This window comes from Herpailurus yagouaroundi, unplaced genomic scaffold (assembly GCF_014898765.1).
Source record: "Herpailurus yagouaroundi ecotype Mexico unplaced genomic scaffold, PumYag 205, whole genome shotgun sequence".
NCBI classification, from domain to species: domain Eukaryota; kingdom Metazoa; phylum Chordata; class Mammalia; order Carnivora; family Felidae; genus Herpailurus; species Herpailurus yagouaroundi.
This window is the reverse complement of record NW_024412436.1, coordinates 6,480,857-6,500,175: the sequence shown is the minus strand read 5'-3', so window position 1 is coordinate 6,500,175 and position 19,319 is coordinate 6,480,857. Positions and strand designations below refer to the sequence as shown.

The following is a 19,319-nucleotide window of genomic DNA, read 5'->3' as shown; positions in this document are numbered from 1 at the left end:
AATAGTTCCTTTAAAATGAAGAAATGGTGCAAACAAATTACTTAGTTTTCCATTATTCATAAAAGGTGCCACAAGTTAATTATACCTTTCTCAGCTTGATTTCCTTTATCTAGAACATCATGTGAATTAACTGACAAAGATTAATTATCTAATGTAACAGTTATAATTCAAATTTTACTTTTAGTCATTTCCATCTGCTTATTGATGCCAGAATAATAAATTTAGTGAAACTAAAGGAACTGATAGATGAAACAAACTGCTTCAAAAATCTGCTCTTTTTCTATTTCAAGAGCCAGTTTCACCACAAAATACGTATTTTACCAGTGGAATTAATAGAAGACATCTAAGAAAAATTTGAAGTTAGCCACAATTTAAAAATAAGTATCTCTGAGTATCAGAAGCCAATTTTATAATTCCAACTCTCATTATTCTTTAAATAGAAATATGAAGGAATGGCCACTTATTAGACAAATTCAGAATCTCTACATTCCCTGCTAATGAGCTGAGACAGACACTGAGTAATTCTGTGGGAAAATAAAAACAACATATTTGGTCTGGTGATATTTTTTCCACAATTAAAGAAAGCCACTTATGTTAATTAAAAATAAAATAAAAGCAGAAGCTGAAATAAACACATACTGTGTGGATGCAAGCAACCTTAACAAAGTCTGCTGAAATCCATCTTGTAAGACAATATGATAGCTTGGCTTGCCCAGGGAAATCATCTGAAGATGAGAATATGTTCATCCGATTTGTATTTGGGTTTGGGGTAAGGTTCAAGATCATCTGCTCAGTTGTCTCACTTTCTGGGAGAACTGAAGAGTTCAGTTAAACTATTCACTATCCAAAAACTATACATTTGTGTTCATGTGAAATAGTAACATAAAGTCCTACTTCTCAGATTAATAGTAAAAATGTGTGGCAAACAGACAAAATTAGCATATAAAACTGTCATGCTAGCAAATGGAACATGAAAAAAAAAACCTGATTTTCTTCAAAAATATATAACCATTGTTTCTTTTGAATATTTTTATTTAGTTAGGAAATCATAAAATGACCTAAAAAATCCATAATATTCCACTATAGAAAAAAGTTCTAATTAGTATCTTGATAAAAGTTCACTTATCCATTTTAAACTAAAAGCCAAGACTTTTTTTTCTTTGTAAGCACTCAAATATAGAGATGAATTCGTATATAAGTCCTTTCAAAGCATGCTGATAACTTGAGTTTGTATAATTTACAAAACATTTTCATGAATATACTTTTCTAGTAAAGGCCTCTTACTCGCCTCATTTGAGGAAATTTTTTAGACTGCAAAACACAAGCAAGGTATTCTGTTCCTACAGCCTTGGAAGATAGGAGAAAGGATGAGGTTATATGCCTTTTACAAACAAGGAAGCTAAGCCCCAACCACTCTGTGGTTTTTCCAATTGCAATTCTAAGGTAGAGCTGTCTGGGCCCTGCCCACCGAACTGGCTTGCCTTCTTTCATAGCAACTGTGGGGAGAGCATGGAATGCTAAATTACCTCAAAAACTTTGCGAAACAGAAGGGTTCCATCACGCTATGTTCTGTGACACATTTATAGTGTGACCCAGCTGTCACAATTACCTGTAAATGACTCTCAACTAGCTCTGAAAAGGAAAGCACATCCATCTGTCACTGGGCCGCTTATGATCGGGTACAAAGTAAAACTCAAACGTCTTGAGTTGTTACAGCAACACTGAGATAAAAACAGGACCCTCGCAAGAAAATTCCTTTGATTAAGATGCGTTCAACATATTCGTACAACCTGTGTCTTTGCTGCCTCGAGTTCAGGAAAATGAAGAAGTTCAGCTTTGCTGGGATTTAAATAGGCAGACCAAGTAGGATCAGTGTGTTTATATATCATCTTACCTCCAAAATGGATTACATCCGGCTTAATAATATGACACACAGAACATAATAATAACCTATAATAAACAGAAAATAAAGGGGTAATGGGAGAAATGGGAGACTGAGAAGCTATCTGTCCAAATACACATTTGTGGCTCTCCTCTAGGGGCCTTGCTGAGGCAACTCACAGAGATCAGAGAGTGAGAAGAGTTGTCATTTCACCTTAAAGTGTGTGTGTGTGTGTGTGTGTGTGTGTGTGTGTGTGTGTGTGTGTGTATGTGTGAAGTGGGGGTGGGTTAGATGGAGGGGTTTCTGGCCAACTCAAGCACAAAGAGAAACTGTAAACACCTGAGGCCTTGGGTTCCCAAGAAGTTTACACCGGTAGAAAGAGCATTTGGTGATTACTGCCAGAGGTGGGAATGGGGTGGTTTACAAAATGGTCAAGGCCTCATAGCTGGGAAGGAGACCCAAGACTCTAGAATCTGGGTCAAATCCACCATTCCCTCAGCTGTGGGAGAGGAGCCAGCCAGCTTGGCTTAATTGAAACCCCTTCATCACATCAGGAAGAAATGCTTCTGCCTACTCACATACACAGTTCTAGGAAAAGCAGTGAACTCAGCTGAGGCTGGTGTTCTTCCAGATTGCCAGGCATATGTGTGATTTTATTTTAAACATAGCATCCTAAAAGCTGCCCCTGGGTTAGAATAGCTATTGTTCAGCAAATGACTGGTCAGAGATTGTGCTGAAGCTCTTAGTGCCAGGCAGGCTTATATCATTTGCTGATGGATCTGTATGCATCCTGGGGAATGTTTCCAAGTCTGCTCCACATCCTGGTCTGATGGCTCATGAGTAAGTGCAGCCTAGTAAACTTATGCACAGCCTTTCCAAACCCTAGGGTAGACTGTGATCCCGGAAGAATACTTCTTCTCTGGTTCTTTCTGTGAAACTTCTGATTGCTTGACCATTTTGCTCCTTGAATCCTGGAGCTGTGACTGCCCTCTTAACTGCTTTACACGAAGACCTCCATTGTTTTCAACAAACATTTAGGCATGGAATTCTCCTCTGTTCCAAAAAAAGGTAAGTCCTCTCAGACAGACCTGCAGACCTCTGGGTAGGATGTCCGTGTCTCTGCACAAGAGCTAAAACTAGAGGTGGGGCAGTGGCCCACTTTTGCTCTACAAGCAAAGTGAGACTTCTGCTCTACCAGCAGGAACTGGATAGCCCCTAGTCTCCTTGGCGTGCACTTCTTGGTGTATGTAGAACCCTTGCCCTAATAATAAGCTGGGACAAAAAATTGGGGGCCAAATATTCTTAATCTGCCACTTCTGGGGGAGAGCTTGTACCCTGCAAAAGGGGCCTGGGTTGAGGACGGGAGCGCCCTTGTCTTGACACCATAGTCTAGGATAGAACTTCTGTAGTAAGCTGCAGCTGGTGGGAGGAGTAGTGCTGGCAGTCTGCTGATAAAGGGTGAAATAACAGAGTGGGAGCGAGACGAGGGCACCTGCCTGGGTTAGAGCTTCGAGAGTAGTTTCCATAAGATATAATTGATGTGTGGCTCAAACGTCACAGATCTAGTAGACCGTCGCGAATGAACGATGCTCCATTTGCTGGGTGCCCTTAGAACATTTCCTAATAACGCCAAATGATTGTTTTACATAATTTTCTCCAGCTAAATGTTTGTTTGTTGGGAAGAGAGTTCATTCTAGAAGTCAGTCTCCTAAGCTCAAGAATTGTGTTAAATACAAGAGGATTTAAAAAATCTATATCATAAGAGTGAAACCATATGGTATCTGTCTTTCTCTGTATGGCTTATTTCACTTAGCATCACACTCTCCAGTTCCATCCACGTTGCTACAAAAGGCCATATTTCATTTTTTCTCATCATGTAGGTACAAAACCCAGTGCTCATCACAAGTTCAGATAGCTTTCTAAAGAATCACTGCTTTAGAAAGCTACCTGAAACTATACTGCCCTGGCTTGGAGAAAATATCAAATACTCCTAGAAACACTGGGAGAATAAACCAAAATGTAAGTCAAGAATTACAGTAACGTATTCTTTAAAAATGTATAGTCCCAAATGGCAATTGTAAGACAGTAATTCATCCACATCAATTTCTATACCTTATACTTAATATAACTAAAGTTGGAATATTTTGATTATAAAACTAATAAAACAAGTAAGGTGAAGGCAAAAAAAAAAAAATCTATATCAGGCAACCTGGGTGGCTCAGTCGGTTAAGCGTCCGACTTTGGCTCAGTTCATGATCTCATGGCTTGTGAGTTCAAGCCCCGTGTCGGGCTCTGTGCTGACAGCTCGAAGCCTGGGGCCTGCTTCTGATTCGGTCTCCCTATCTCTCTACTCCTCTCCTGTTCACGCTCTGTCTCTCCCTCTCTCAAAAATAAATAAACATTAAAAAAATTTTAAAAAAAATCTATATGAGGCAGGGGCTCTATACATAACTCATTTAATTATTTTGAAATATCTCCACCCACTTACCCACTTATCTACATATTATTTCTCTTATTTCAGGTAAGGACAAAGATGTAAAGTTATGGTAAATCCTTGAAGTCACAGTGCCAGGAGGATGGAGCAAGTGCAGATACACATGTGATACCAAAATCTTGTTCCATGACCATGCGAAGCTGCCCAGTGTCTGATCCAATGGAGACAGTGAATCAAACAAATAAATATATGGCCTAAGTCTGAAATCTGTCTGTTTCTATTACTACCACCAAACTTTTTCTAATCTCTAATTAAGATAATAACGTGAATACAATATAGCAATTGACATCTGATCATTGGCTAAAATCTTGGCATCTGGCAAATATTAACTAAATTCTCACCTACAGAGTGGGTACTGTTATCCTGGGGTTATAGTATTGGCCTGAAATCACAGAGCTAACACATGAAAGGCAGGATTTGGTCTCCAAGGTCATCAGGCCCGGGTTACACCGCCTTCCTGAATAGAATTACTATTAATTGCTGACCTGGTCACGTAAGACTGCTACAAAAATCTTTATTTCTTTGAGAAATGTTTCATATGATTATTTTTATTTTCGAGTTTCAGAATTGTTCAATTATAAAAGATGGCTCTTTGACTAACAATTTGGTCATTAGGCAGTTTTTCTTCCGTGCATCTAACTGAAATTTCTGTTTGTCATAATTTAAGGACTTGACTTTTTTTTATTTAATTCCAGTATAGTTGGTATACAATGTTATGTTAGTTTCTCTGTACACTATGGTGATTCAACAATCCTTTTATTTTTGTTAAAATTTTATTGAGGATTTTTGCATCTAGGTTCATCAGACATATGGGTCTCTAATTCTCTTTTCTTGTGTCTTTATATAGTATTGGCATAAGGGTAATGCTGGCCTCATAGAATCAACTTGGATGCTTTCCTTCCTCTTCAATTTTTGAAACGGTTTGAGAAGAATAGGTACTAACTCTCCTTTAAATGTTTGGTTGATGTTTGGTAGAATTCACCCGTGAAGCCATCCGGTCCTGAACTTTTGTTCGTTGAAAGTTTTTTGATTATTGATTCAATTTTGTTGCTGGTAATTAGTCTGTTCAAATTTTCTACTTCTTCCTGCTTCAGTTTTGGTAGTTTATATGGTTCTGGAATTTATCCATTTCTTCTAGTCTGTCCAATTTGTTGGCATATAATTTTCAGTAATACTCTCTTACAATTCTTTGTATTTCTATGGTATCAGTTATTATTTCTCCTTTAATTTCTGATTTTGTTGTTTCAAATCCCCCCCTTTCTGTTTCTGTTGATGAGTCTGCTAAAGGTTTATAAATTTTATCTTTTCAAAGAACAAGCTCCTGCTTTCATTGAGCTGTTCTATTGTTGTTGTTGTTGTTTTACTTTCTTTTTTTTTTTTTTTTCAACGTTTATTTATTTTTGGGACAGAGAGAGACAGAGCACGAACGGGGGAGGGGCAGAGAGAGAGGGAGACACAGAATCGGAAACAGGCTCCAGGCTCTGAGCCATCAGCCCAGAGCCCGACGCGGGGCTCGAACTCGCGGACCGCGAGATCGTGACCTGGCTGAAGTCGGACGCTTAACCGACTGCGCCACCCAGGCGCCCCATGTTGTTGTTTTACTTTCTGTTTAATTTATTTCTACTCTAATCACCACTATTTCCTTCTTTCTACTGGTTTGGGTTTTGTTTGCTCTTTTTTAGCTCCTTTAGATGTAAGATTAGGTTGTTTGATATTTTTCTTGCTTCTTGAAGTGGGCATGTATTGCTCTAAACTTACCTCTTAGACCAGCTTTTGCCCCATTGTGTATTCATTTTCATTTGTTTTCATGTACTTTTAAATTTTTTTCTTTTATTTCCTGGATGACCCATTCATTGTTTAGTAGCATGTTATTTAACCTCCATGTATTTGTGGCTTTTCCAGATTTTTTCTTGTGGTTCATTTCTACTTTCATATTGTTACGGTCAGAAAATATGCAATTTATGACTTCAATGTTTTTGAATTTGTGGAGACTTGTTTTGTGACCTAATATGTGATCTATTCTGGAGAATGTTCCATGTGCACTTGAAAAGAATGTATATTCTGCAGTTTTAGGATGGAATATTCTGAATATATCTGTTAGATCCAGTTGGTCCAAGATGTGTTTCAAAGCCACTGTCTCCTTATTGATTTTGTTTGAGTGATCTGTCCATTGTCGTAACTGGGGTGTTAATGTCCTCTACTATTATTGAACTACTATCAATTACTTCCTTTATGTTTGTCATTGGTTGCTTTATGTTATTTGGGTGCTATCATGTTGGGTGCATACATATTTACAATTATTATTTTCTCGTTGTATTTCCCCCTTTATTATTACATATTGTCCTTTTCTCTCCTGTTACAGTCTTTGTTTTAAAGTCTATTTTGTCCAGTAGAAGTATTGCTACCCTGGCTTTCTTTTCACTTCTATTGCATGAGAAGTACTTTTTTACCCCTTCATTTTCAATTTGTCTTTAGGTCTGAAATGGGTCTTGCTTTTTTAACCATTCTGTCACCCTATGTCTTTTGATTAGAGTGTTTAGTCCTTTTATATTCAAAGTAATTATTGACAGATAATTTCAAAGTAGTCATTGGTAGATTTATTAATTTTTATATGAATATTTTTGGGTTGTAGAATGAATCATCTGAGTTTCCATTATTTCTTATGGGGAAATTTGTTTTGATATACAAGTGCTTTGGATTACAAGCATGTTTCTGGAATGAATTATGTTCACAAACAAAGGTTTTACTGTACTTTTAAGATGTGAATAACATTTAGCGGCACCTGGGTGGCTCAGTTGGTTAAGCATCTGATTTTGTCTCAGGTCATGATCTCATGGTTTGTGAGTTCGAGGCCCACATTGGGCTCTGTGCTGACAGCTCAGAGTCTGCTCCAGATTCTGTCTCCCTCTCTCTCTCTCTGCCCCTCTCCTGCGCTCGCTCTCTCTCTCCCTCAAAAATAAACAAACACTAAAAAATAAAAAAAAAGGATGCGATTAACATTTAAATCAGTAGACTTGGAGAAAGCAGGTTATCCTCCATAATGTGGATGGGCCTAATTCAATCAGTCGAAGGTCTTAAGAAAAGTGGCTACCCTAGTATGAAGACATTCTGGAGTTCTGTCTCCAAGATGCTCTCAGACTCAAGGTTATAACATTAACTACCACCAGTAATTACCACTCTGTTATGCGCCAATTCCTTAATCTCTCTCTCTCTCTCTCTCTCTCTCTCTCTCCCTGCACACACATTGCGCACAGACGCACACACACACACACACACACACACACACACACACACACCCCTGTCTGTTTTCTGGAAAACACTGACTAATACGGAGAGAAAAGAGAAAAGGGGAAAATTGAGGCAGGGAGGCCAAGATATTTGTGAGCTACTTTTCTCTGCTTACTCACTCATGATTCTGAGATCTCCATTCTGAAAGTAAAAGTTTATGCACAGGAAGTTCCCAACTTCCTACTTAGGCTCTACATTTTAACGTGGAAACTCAATAGTTTCCTATAATCAACTCTTACCTTCTTTCTTGAAACAGGTTCCTGCTATCTTCCTTTCTCTTGTACTTCCACAGTCCTAAATCTCATTCCAAGAAAGTGCTAAGCTATTCACAATAATTTGATACTTAACAGATTCATACAGAAACTAGAGTCCAAAAAATAAAATTCTGAAATTCAATCATATTCAGGTAAACTATTACTTTCTTTTTCTCTTATGCTTGAAAATACAAACTGAGCTAATAATTGGTTCCTTGAGATAAAAGCATACTAAGTATTTAATAAACTTATTCTGAAAAGAAATTTTCATATCAAAGGAAGTAATTTCTCACCATTTATGAGTCTCTGTCAGTGAATTCTCCTCTGCCTCTTGGTCAATTTTAGCTGCAAATGCAAAAATAGAAAAAGAAATGAGATAAATGATAGTTATGCTATCTTAAGCAAAATACAATCCAAATAATATGAAATATATTTTAATTCATTACTAATTGTTAATTCTAATATATTCCTGAAAGTTTATTTTAAATCGATTAATATGATTCAGTAGATTACATTTAATTTTCTTTACCTATGTATCAACACATAAATATATTAAAATTTTTAAATTCTAAGTAATTCCCTTTTTTCTAAGTTAATTTCTGTAAGTCAGTCACATTAACCTGAGAAAACAAAACAGTGGCTAATTTCATAATCACATTAAATGTGTTTGTCACATTAATTTGTTTAAATTAGGATTTTAATGCCAATAATTACTTGAAAATAATTCTCTCAAGCAAAGGTAGAAAAACCAAGTCAAGAAACTAAATAGAAATGGTTGTGACCTTCTTGACTAGTGCTCTCTGTACCAGACCACAAATGAACAGATACACAGATTATTTCTACAGAAGTACAGGATGAGATACTAATATTTTCTACGAACGAAAGTAGGGAGGCAACAGTGTACTCATTTATTTGCTAGCATTTTTGTCTAAACACAAATGGTAGACTGACAAACCCAAAGATCAAATTTGAGAAGGTGATTATATCATTATTTGAAATTATTTGAAAAAACATAGGAACTTCGTTACATAAAACATGTGTGGCAGTGACTTTTACATTTTTCGACCAGCAAGCATGATGTATTACTCTACATACACGCACGTGCACACACGCTGAACCTAAAGTTTAAAAAATACCCTTCATGTGATGCTAATATTTTTAGACTATTCTACTAGAATAGTGCAGTTTAGTGTAGTGTAGTGTAGTGTAGTTTCAAAGTGTAGTTGTCACCCACTAAGTTGATTTCATGCATCACTAATGGTTGTCACACACACTTTGAAAATCACTAAGCAACAGGACAAAAAGTTAAAAAAATCAGTTAAAAAAAAAAAACCCTAGAACTAGTGAAAGAAGTTGTCTTTTGGGTCACACTTGTGACCATCTGGAGAAATGAGGAGAAAAGTGGAGGAGGGCGAGTTGATTATAAAAAATTGGAACTGTGCATGAAATCAAACCCATGGTCACTTGAGAATTGTCAAAGTGTCTCTATCACTACTTAAAACACAATAATCCAGCTTGGGCTGGTTAATGTTTTACAACCTCAAGATAGTGTTTGTTCAAAGGTCTGTACAGTATCTTTAAAGCCATAATTCAGGGGCATGCTGCCACTCTTGGCCAAGATTGTCGAATTTAGCAGGGATCATTTGACCTGGCAGCAGAGAGCATTGTTTTCTCCTTTACATTTTTGTACTTTAGATTGTTTACATGAACTTACAGGTCAATTGTTAGCCATATTAAAAAATAGAATAAATGCTCCATGATTTTACTTTGAAAAGGTTCCAACATGAATACATTGTCTTATAAAATCTGCTCTGGGCTGCCTAGCTTAAAAACGGTGTGCTTCAAGAAGCAATTCTAGAACAATATAGAGTATAAGGGAAAACAAAAAAGTAGCACAATGCGTGCCATTTTCAGAAAGGACATTCTTCCAATTGCCCTCATATGTATATATATATTTTTTCCTTTTTTGAAAAATACAGAGATTAAGAGTGAGGTTGGAAGAAAATTTCTGGATTATGTTAGAAGAATCAAGTAAACTTCTTATGAAATTTAAAACATGCTGGAATGAGTGCAAGAGATCTGTGTTCTATTCCTGATTCTACCATTAAAATTAGCTACGTAATCTTAGGCAAATAGATTAATCTGTTGACATATATAAAATATTTAACATAGTGCCTCCAATAATTAGCAGGGACTAAATAAATGTTCTTTGAAAATTTTGGATTTTAAGCTCTTGAAATTTGTCAGGTGATATATAATTATCTTTAATTGAATACATCAAAAGCTATTTTATTAGGTTTCAACTTATATGGAGATAAAGAAAGCACATAGTTACAGCTTTTCAAAAAGCATAAGCCCCTAAATTGTGGTGAGTAGAGTGAAGTGAGTTTCATATGTTCATAATGATTCCTTTTGATGTGTACTAAAACAGTTCTTGTTTCACTGCATGAGCAAGTTTGGCTTAAAAAAAAAAAAACACACTCTAATTCAATGTGGCAAAAGATTGCATCTTACCAAGGGAACTAAACATAAAAACAGACCCTCCTCCCAAACCTAATAGCTGTATTACAATCATAAAACCAAATTGGAAGAGCGGAGAATACTTAAAAATGCTCTATTATCCATTATCTTTACATGATTTTGAAGCTAAGAGGATTTGTGTATTCAGAGTGTAATCAGCTTTGATAAACAGTCAAATGAGAGATCAAAGCAAGTGCATTAGAGTACACATTTCAACTCTTGATGTAGAGTCAACAATTCAGTGAACTAGACAGATTTTCCTTTGTATGGCAATCTTAGAAACAAAAACTTTCTGAAAAGTTGGGGTGTAATTCAGTTTTCTGGGAACAGTGAAACACCACTTTCCAACAAGCTGCTTGTACAAACACTCCATCAACATTTTGCTGTTGTGATTCTTTGAAACACACTTACGATGTTAACTTAGTGACACATGCAGCATTCTGTTTCTTTAGTTAATGAGTATGAAATCTACCAAAGTAAAATAAAATGTAATGAAGTTAGAGAAAATTAGGATATCTTTTAGCAACAAAATAAGAATAACACTGCCATTCATGTAGGAGGTATTCAAGCTAGTCCCATCCAGGGACCGAAATCTTAAAGACTGTGTTTTTCCATCTGAGTAGAAGCTTCTGACAGGCAGTGGCCATCTGTGTTATATAAATAACTTTTCTAGTAAAAGCTGAAGGTGACATAGAAATAAGATTATTTTCTATAAACCATTTCAACATCTTATTGCTAATTATTTCATTCCCTGAGCTATATTTTCAAAAATACAAATACTGTTTTTAGTTCATTTCTAATGGCACAGATGGCTTTGTGACTAGTTTTGAATGCCAGTGTTACTTTTAGCACGTTTCCTATATATTTACAACATAGTGTCAATAAACCTTTATCAATTAAGTATGCAAATTTTTCTTGATAAGAGTTATAAAAGGTTCCAATTTTCTATTTAAAGGATGACTGAGTTTCCAATTCTTTGTTTTTAACTTTAAAAAACAATTGGTTTTGAGAGTGAAAGAGAGAGTGCATGATCTGGGAGGGGCAGACAGAAAGGGAGACACAGAATTCAAAGCAGGCTCCAGGTTCTGAGCTGTCAGCACAGAGCCCGACCCGGGGCTCAAATTCTGTGAGATCATGACCTGAGCCGAAATCAGATGCTCAACTGACTGAGCCACTCAGGGACCCCAAATTTTCCCATTCTTTATAGCACATAGCTTATTTCTTTTTTTCATATGTCAAATGAGAATGGTGGCCTTCTAGTCATTCATGATAATGGTAACTACAGAAAAGTTTTAAAAAAGCATTAAAATAGGCAAACAGGTCCATGGCTTGGTTTAGAGTGACCTTCATATTGTCATCCAATCACCTGAGGCTCCCTGCACCTCTATTGCCAGGAAGCCTTGACCACCTTTGATGGAGGAATTGGCGTGACTCCTAATGGACACCACCAACCCAGGGCACCCTTGGCCTCAGATCCCTAAGACATGCCCTCTCCCACATGGTGCATGAAAGAGTTACAGTTCCTTGGCAAGATTCTTACCACTCAAACTCATTTTCATATCTCATCAGGGTCAGTGTTTCGGTTTAGGACATGACATTCAGAATCAGGTAGACCTATGCATGAATTCTATACCAGCCACTAAGTTGTGTTAGATTTTAATAACCTTACTAATCACATGGATTTAGTGACTTTTCTTTATCATTATAACAGGGTAATAGTTTCCTTATTATGCATAAAATAATGCGTAAACCACCTGCTGCATAGGTAATAATTTTTCTGTCTTTCTTTTCCTCTCCACATTACCGTGACTATATAAAAAAAAAAAAGGACTGGGATATGTTACTTTCAAAATGTAAAAATTTCTCCATTGGAGGAGCACCAAATATCTTCTTAATCCTTCTACATAGAACCCAGATTCAGAATGAGGCTTATATATTGCTAAAATAAGAGTGCCTCCTTATAACAATATAAAGAAGTTATGGGCCAAGACATATCACAGGAGGCTCAAACACTTTTACAAAAAAGCAAAAAATAACTCTATATTTAATATCTTTTCTTGTTTTTTATTTCTACTTAATTTGTATGTGTTGTTGTTTTCACAGGCTCCTAATACTTAAGAGTATAAGCAGAGGCTAACAGTTTCTCAGTCCTTTTTGTGGAGGTACGGTAGTAAATAAAATCGCTGTATGGGGGGAAACAGTACCTTTTGTAAATTTAGGGAAGAACTACAGAAATCCAAAAGATAAGATATTTTCAAAGTTTGCAACATTCCTCTAAAGCATGCATGTTTTACTCTAATATACTACGGGTAACCATTCCTATCTTGATGTCTGGGTTCCACAGCCAAGAAAATGTTCTGAGACTGGATGTACTGGGAACAGAGTTTAACGTGGGGAGAAGAAAATCAGAATGGTGAAATAAAACAATCAATCCTGTACTGATACTAGAAGGAAGAAAAAGTACAATGTAGTTTAAGAAAGAAGGCAAAATAAAAAGTGGTTTGTACTGACACAATCTCCAGAGAATATTAGTAACTCACAGACCTAAAATCGAAACATGTAGAAACGAATGGACCTTATGTGAGCTGATAGATCAACTGTGCACTTCAGGGGCAAACTGGGTATTAGATATTCATAAAACTATTGCAACTCTTGTAGGGATGGTTTCCCCTTGCCCCCCAAATCTCAAAAGCTAGAAATTTGTAATTTGAGGCAGACAAAGCTTGTGGTTAAAACCATGTAATAAAAGAAACACTGAACTTTTTAGGAGGCAGTCTTTATTTATTTAGTTGGTTAGTTTCACCTCCCCCCTACTTATTTATTTTAAGGCTAGGGCATAAGATTACCTTTCAGGTCCAATTCTGCCAGAGACCATTGGCATGGACATTCCTATGTCCCTAAACATGAAACTACTTAAAAAAAAAAAAATGTTTCAGTGATTCTGTTTGAGCGCTTTGGCATTCAGTGATCTCTTCTCCAACAGCATTAATACTTCCTCCCCCAAATCTCTGCTTCCACAAATATTTTCTGGTGTTTGTTGTCCTACTAAGTTACTATTTTGACCCAGTGATTAGTGTCTGTAGTCACTTGTCTGGCTCCAGACTCTTTTGCAATGTTAAATATTTCTGCTGAACTTGTTCCAAATGACTCTGAGTAAGCAGAGGCACGGAACGGACGCCCTTTCTGATCTGGAGCTTTGGTGAGGGAAGACCACATATTCCCAGGTAATTGGAGACAGAGTTGCATTTGAGTAATATCAGATGGAAGGCAACTTAGAACCCTTTCATCTGCTTGTCTAGGCTCTAAATCTTTTTGCTATTTTTCCTTTTATTTAAAGTGTTAACTAGTTTTTGTTTATAATTAGCTATGAATGTGCATTTCAGTTGCTTTTAAGTGCAGCCAGTATGGGTTATTTTTTAGACAGATGCAGTGCCTTTCTTTTGAGTCACTTAAAGTTGTCATTTAATTGTAGATATATTACTTTGGTTTTGAGATTTTTGAGACACTGATCCTTTTGACAATGAGCTGAAAGTCAAGTAAATTTAGGCAGCTGATATAGGTCAGACAGTGGATGAATATCAGAACTTCTTTCCTCAGATAGCAAAGGAAATAACGAACGCTCAATGCCTTCCTTCCTTGATGTTGCAAATTGTTCTTAGGAAAATAAAACAAATGCTGTGGAATACTCCTGAGAGGAAGAAAGCAATTATCTACAGAGTATAAAGTTACAACTTGGCCTTTGCAATAACTCACAGCCAACTTTGAGTTAATACGGAGGGTTATTCCTACTTTGTGCATAAAAGTACATACCATGTGTGTCCCTAGAAATATGAGTGTATAAACATAATGAATAGGTGATTGCTGTAAAAATTCAAGAAACAAACACACTATAGTAAATGATGTATAGTTCAAAAATTTGATATATGTGGCTGCTGGCCAGACCTAAAATATACGAAAGCCGTGTGCTATTATCACCCAGTCTCATGTAGTTATTGAAGTGGTCCTTAGTGAAATTCCTTTCTAAATCTTCTTTTTAAACCCAAAGCAAAAACGACATGGGAAAGCATAATGTTCATGTATGAGTTTCACATTCTGTGAACAATACAGTACAAAAAGAGTTATTGACTTCCAACGGAAACATTGCTTATAGCACCCAATTTTAAAAATAAAATTATAGACAAAGCCAACATAGCATTCTACCTATATTCTAAGTAAATCTCTCATAAGCTTTCAGTAATCAGCATTAAAAAAAGACACCTCTGGGGCAAATTCTCTTTTTTTTCTTTTTCAAGTAGCAAATACCTTGAAGAGGATGAATCAGGCATACCTTTTTACTAATTACAAGCTGAACCTAAATTAGGATCCTTCAGATAACACAAAAATTTCTATGAGCCTTTAACTAAAAATATGCAAATGCATGTCTCAAGACTGAGCTTTCCATAATAACTGCAATACCAATTAATTCTAATTTGTACATTCAAAATACAAGACACAAAACCACTTAAACTAAAAAGGTGAAAACCAGAAAATCTTTCTTTATGTATTTTCTCTTCCTCCGAACTTTACTTGCCCACACAATGCACAAATTATGAATTACCATAGGAAGGCTAGGGCATTCCAATCTTAGAAACAAAAGTCACATGATTTAATGTTACAATATTTCAACCAAACTTTGAGCAACAGATACATTTTGGTTACTTTGTTAGGGGCTAATAGGGGGACAACTATTAAGAAAATGTTAGACGAGCAGAGAGACCCATTAATAATCATGCATATAAACATTACAGAGATAGTTCAATGGGAATGTTAATACAGATAATGGCATTACTATTCTAAGTATTTTTTTAAAGTTTATTTATTTGAGAGAGAGTGCACGTGAGTGGGGGAGACAGAGGTAGAGACAGAGGGGTAGAGAGAGAAAGAGACAGAATCTCAAGCAGGCTCCACACTGACAGGGGGCTTGAATCCATGAAGTGAGATCATGACCTAAGTCAAAATCAAGAGTTGGATGCTTAATCGATGGAGCACATCTAATTCTTTGCATATAATAACCTACAATAATAAAGCCCTATAAGAAAAGCCCTACAATTATTCCCATTTTGCAAGAAGGAAATTAGTGGTTAAATAACTTGTACAACATATAAGAAATACTAAGAGAAAGAGACAGGATTCAAATGCACACGGTCTGATCCCAGAGCCACACTGTCAATTCAGTCATGAGCAAAATTAAGTGAAACATTTACCTATTGAGAGAGATGTTAATAAGGAAAACAGAGAGGCAAAATGCTGAGCTGTGACAAATGACTGATGAACAAACATCAGTCAAATGAAAAAGGAGAGAACTAAAGAGGACACTTAAACAACAAACATCAAGCAAAAAGGTGCAAAGACATAAATGCCTCATAGTCCAGGATGTCAAGGAAGGAAGGATATAACATAGAAAAGATGGGAAATATAATGAAAAATAATTGTCCAAAAAGCTGTAGATAGAAGCAAGTTCAGCCTCTTATGCTGTGATATCATAACAAATGAGGCAAAGGAGACTTTAACCTTATTCACTTTAAATCAATGGAAAGAGACGTCTACCTCTGGACTTAACAAGAACCCAACTTACCTCCTACTGTAATCAACCAGAAAACTGGATAAAATATATGAAACAATAGTCTTCATATATTTGACAACTGGCAGCACAAAGCTCTCATCTATGAAAGAAGGTAGACAAACTAGCTGAACCCTAAAATCTTCCTGGATTTCTGTCTAAAGGCAATTTCCAGACTGTGGGCCCTGGAAGGAGAACCCAAATAAGCCAGTCAGTCTCCCTAAGTTGAGGAAGTACAGTTAGGAGTTTGGGGAGTCTGAAGTAGGTAAAAGTTAAGGGGCTGAGAGTCAGAGAGGAAACAGCCTTACAGAAAAGAAGGCCACAAAACTGTATTGAATCTCTTGGGTTTTTTGCTGAGTATTAGGTGGCACATGTATAGAGTGAAGCTCTATATGTCAAAGAGAGAATTCAGGAGCTATAAACTGAATGATTCCCAGAGCTCATACAGGACCTAGAGGTGTTTGAAATCTGGAGTTACAGTGGAGAACTGTTGTTGACCACCTGGGTCAGGACAGCTATTGGAGACCCCAATGTGTGTGCAGGGGAGGTAGGGCAGGGTCACACCTTGTAGTAGGATTGAATTATCACTGGTGTGAAGGATACTCTAGACTAGCCTCAGCAAAGCACAAAAACATGCCTTAAAGGGCCAAACTGAGACACAAGTAATTTAAATTGTCCACACAAACAAAGCCAGATATTCCTTAAAATAATACACAAAATCCAGACAGTCAATGACCATAACAATGCCTAGGATATAATAAAAAATTACTAGACCAAGTATCAGAAAATGTGATCAATTACCAGAAGATAAATCAGTCAATAGAAACAGAACCAGGAATGTCAAGAGAGGAACTAGCAAATAAAACGAAAGCATTAAAATTAAAGTAGCTATTATAACTATGCTCAAATGGATGTGTCAGTCTGTTCAGACTGCTGTAACAGACTGGAAGCTTAAACAACATTCATTTGTCACAGTTCTGGAGGCTGGAAGTCTGAGACCAGAGTGCCAACACAATAGGTTTCCAGTGAGAGCCTTCTTACTGGTTTACAGACAAACAACTTCTTGGTGCAGTTTCACATGGTGCAGAACAGAGAAAGGAGCCAACTCTCTCATGTCTTTTCCTATAAGGGCATTAGTCCTATTTATGAGGACTCTACCTTCATGAACATAATCACCTCTTAAAACCCCACCTCTTAATACCAACACATTGAGTTCCAATATATGAATTTTGGAGGACACAAATATCTAGTATATAATAATTAAAGATACAAAAGAAAGAACCAAGTGGAACTTGTAGAGAGAAAAAATAACAGTATCTGAAATGAGAAATTCAATTGAATTAAAAATGAAAATTCATTTAAAATGAAAATGACATGAGATCAGATATTTCAGAAGTGAAGAACAATGAACTTGAAATCATAACAGGATCTATTCCAACTGAAGCATATAGAAGAAAAGACTGAAAAAACTAACCAAGACTTAAGAACCTTGGGACAATAGTAGATAGTATAGCATATGTGAAATGGGGATAATGGATGAAAAGGAGAGAGCCAGGGCAGAAAAGTAACTAAATGCGTAATGGCCAAATGTTTTACAAATCTGATAAAAACTATACATTTCCAGATGTAAGAGGTCAGTTGACTACAAGCAATAAAAATATACATATACAAAAAATGCACATTAATATCTAAATCCTAAAAATCAACAATAAACACAGAAGGTTAAAACAGCCACAAGTGGGAGAAAATACATTTTATATCAAGGAACAAAAATTAAAATTATTAAAGACTTTATGCGAGGCAGAATAATGGCTTTCCAAAGATGTTTACATTTTAATCTTCACAGTCTATGAATATGTTATGTTACATGTCAAGGGGGAATTGCAGTTGCAGATGGAATTAATGTCAGTACTGAGAAAAGTCATCCTGTATTATCTAGATTGGCCCAAAGTAACCACAAAGCACTTAGAAATGAAAGAGAGAGGGAAGAAAGTCAGTGCCAAAGCGATACAACATGAAAAAATTTTACCAGACATTCCTGACTTTAAAGATGCAAGGAAAGCCAGAGTCAAGGAATAGGGGAAACCACCAGAATTTTAAATTTTTTTTTTAACGTTTATTTATTTTTTTGGGACAGAGAGAGACAGAGCATGAACGGGGGAGGGGCAGAGAGAGAGGGAGACACAGAGTCAGAAACAGGCTCCAGGCTCTGAGCCATCAGCCCAGAGCCCGACGCGGGGCTCGAACTCACGGACCGCGAGATCGTGACCTGGCTGAAGTCGGACGGTTAACCGACTGCGCCACCCAGGCGCCCCAACCACCAGAATTTTAAAAACACAAGGAAGGGGCGCCCGGGTGGCTCGGTCGGTTAAGTGGCCAAATTCAGCTCAGGTCATGATCTCAAGGTTTATGAGTTCTAGCCCCACGTCGGGCTCTGTGCTGACAGCTTGGAGCCTGGAGCCTGCTTCGGATTCTGTGTCCCCTTCTCTCTCTGTTCCTCCCCTGCTTTCACTCTGTCTTTCTCTCAAAAATAAATAAAAATTAAAAAATTAAAAAAATATATTTTGAAAAAGACAAGGAACTAGATTCTACCTTAGAGTCTCCAGAAGGAACAAAGTTCTGCTGACACCATAATTTTAACCCAAAAGATCTGTTTGGATTTATGATCTCCAGAAACATAAATTTGTGTTGTTTTAAGTCAACAAAGTTGTGGTAATTTTTTATAGCAACTATAGGAAACTAATATAAATTTCTCATCAGAAATTAGGCAAGCAGAAAACAAGAGAAAAATATCCTGATGTGTGGCAAGAAACAAACAAAAACAAAAACAAAAAATCCTATTAATTTACAATTCTATATCCACTGAAAATATTTATCAAATATGGGGAAAAATAAACAAATAAATAAATAAAATAAACAAACAAATACAAAAATTGTCAAGCAATCAAATGCTAAAAGGTTTGGCACTGGCAGACCTACAGAATAAGAAATGTTAAAGGAAGTTATTCAGTTAGAAGGAAAATGACACCAGATGGAAATTTTGATGTATACAAATGACTGAAAAGAACTAGAAATGCTAAATATGGGGAAGAATATGAGATATTTTTTCATTTATACATTTCTTTGAAAGACAATTGACTGTTAAAAGTAAAAGTACAAACAATATATTGTTTCAGTTATGATTGATATGAAAGGAAAAATATGGCAACAACAACACAAAGAATAGGAGGGACACTGGAAATATACTGCTTAAAGCTCTCAGATTACATTTCAAATTGAATA

At 36.4% G+C, this 19,319-nt stretch overlaps 1 protein-coding gene across 1 annotated transcript in view; it reads right to left on the bottom strand.

Annotated features, from left to right (window-relative positions):
• The window catches only part of FMN2 (formin 2), a 396,703-nt gene that overhangs the window by 67,156 nt on the left and 310,228 nt on the right, over positions 1 to 19,319 (bottom strand). Inside the window, 1 exon segment of the mRNA XM_040451785.1 lies at positions 8,212 to 8,263. Within this exon segment, the coding sequence (XP_040307719.1) occupies positions 8,212 to 8,263 (52 nt within the window).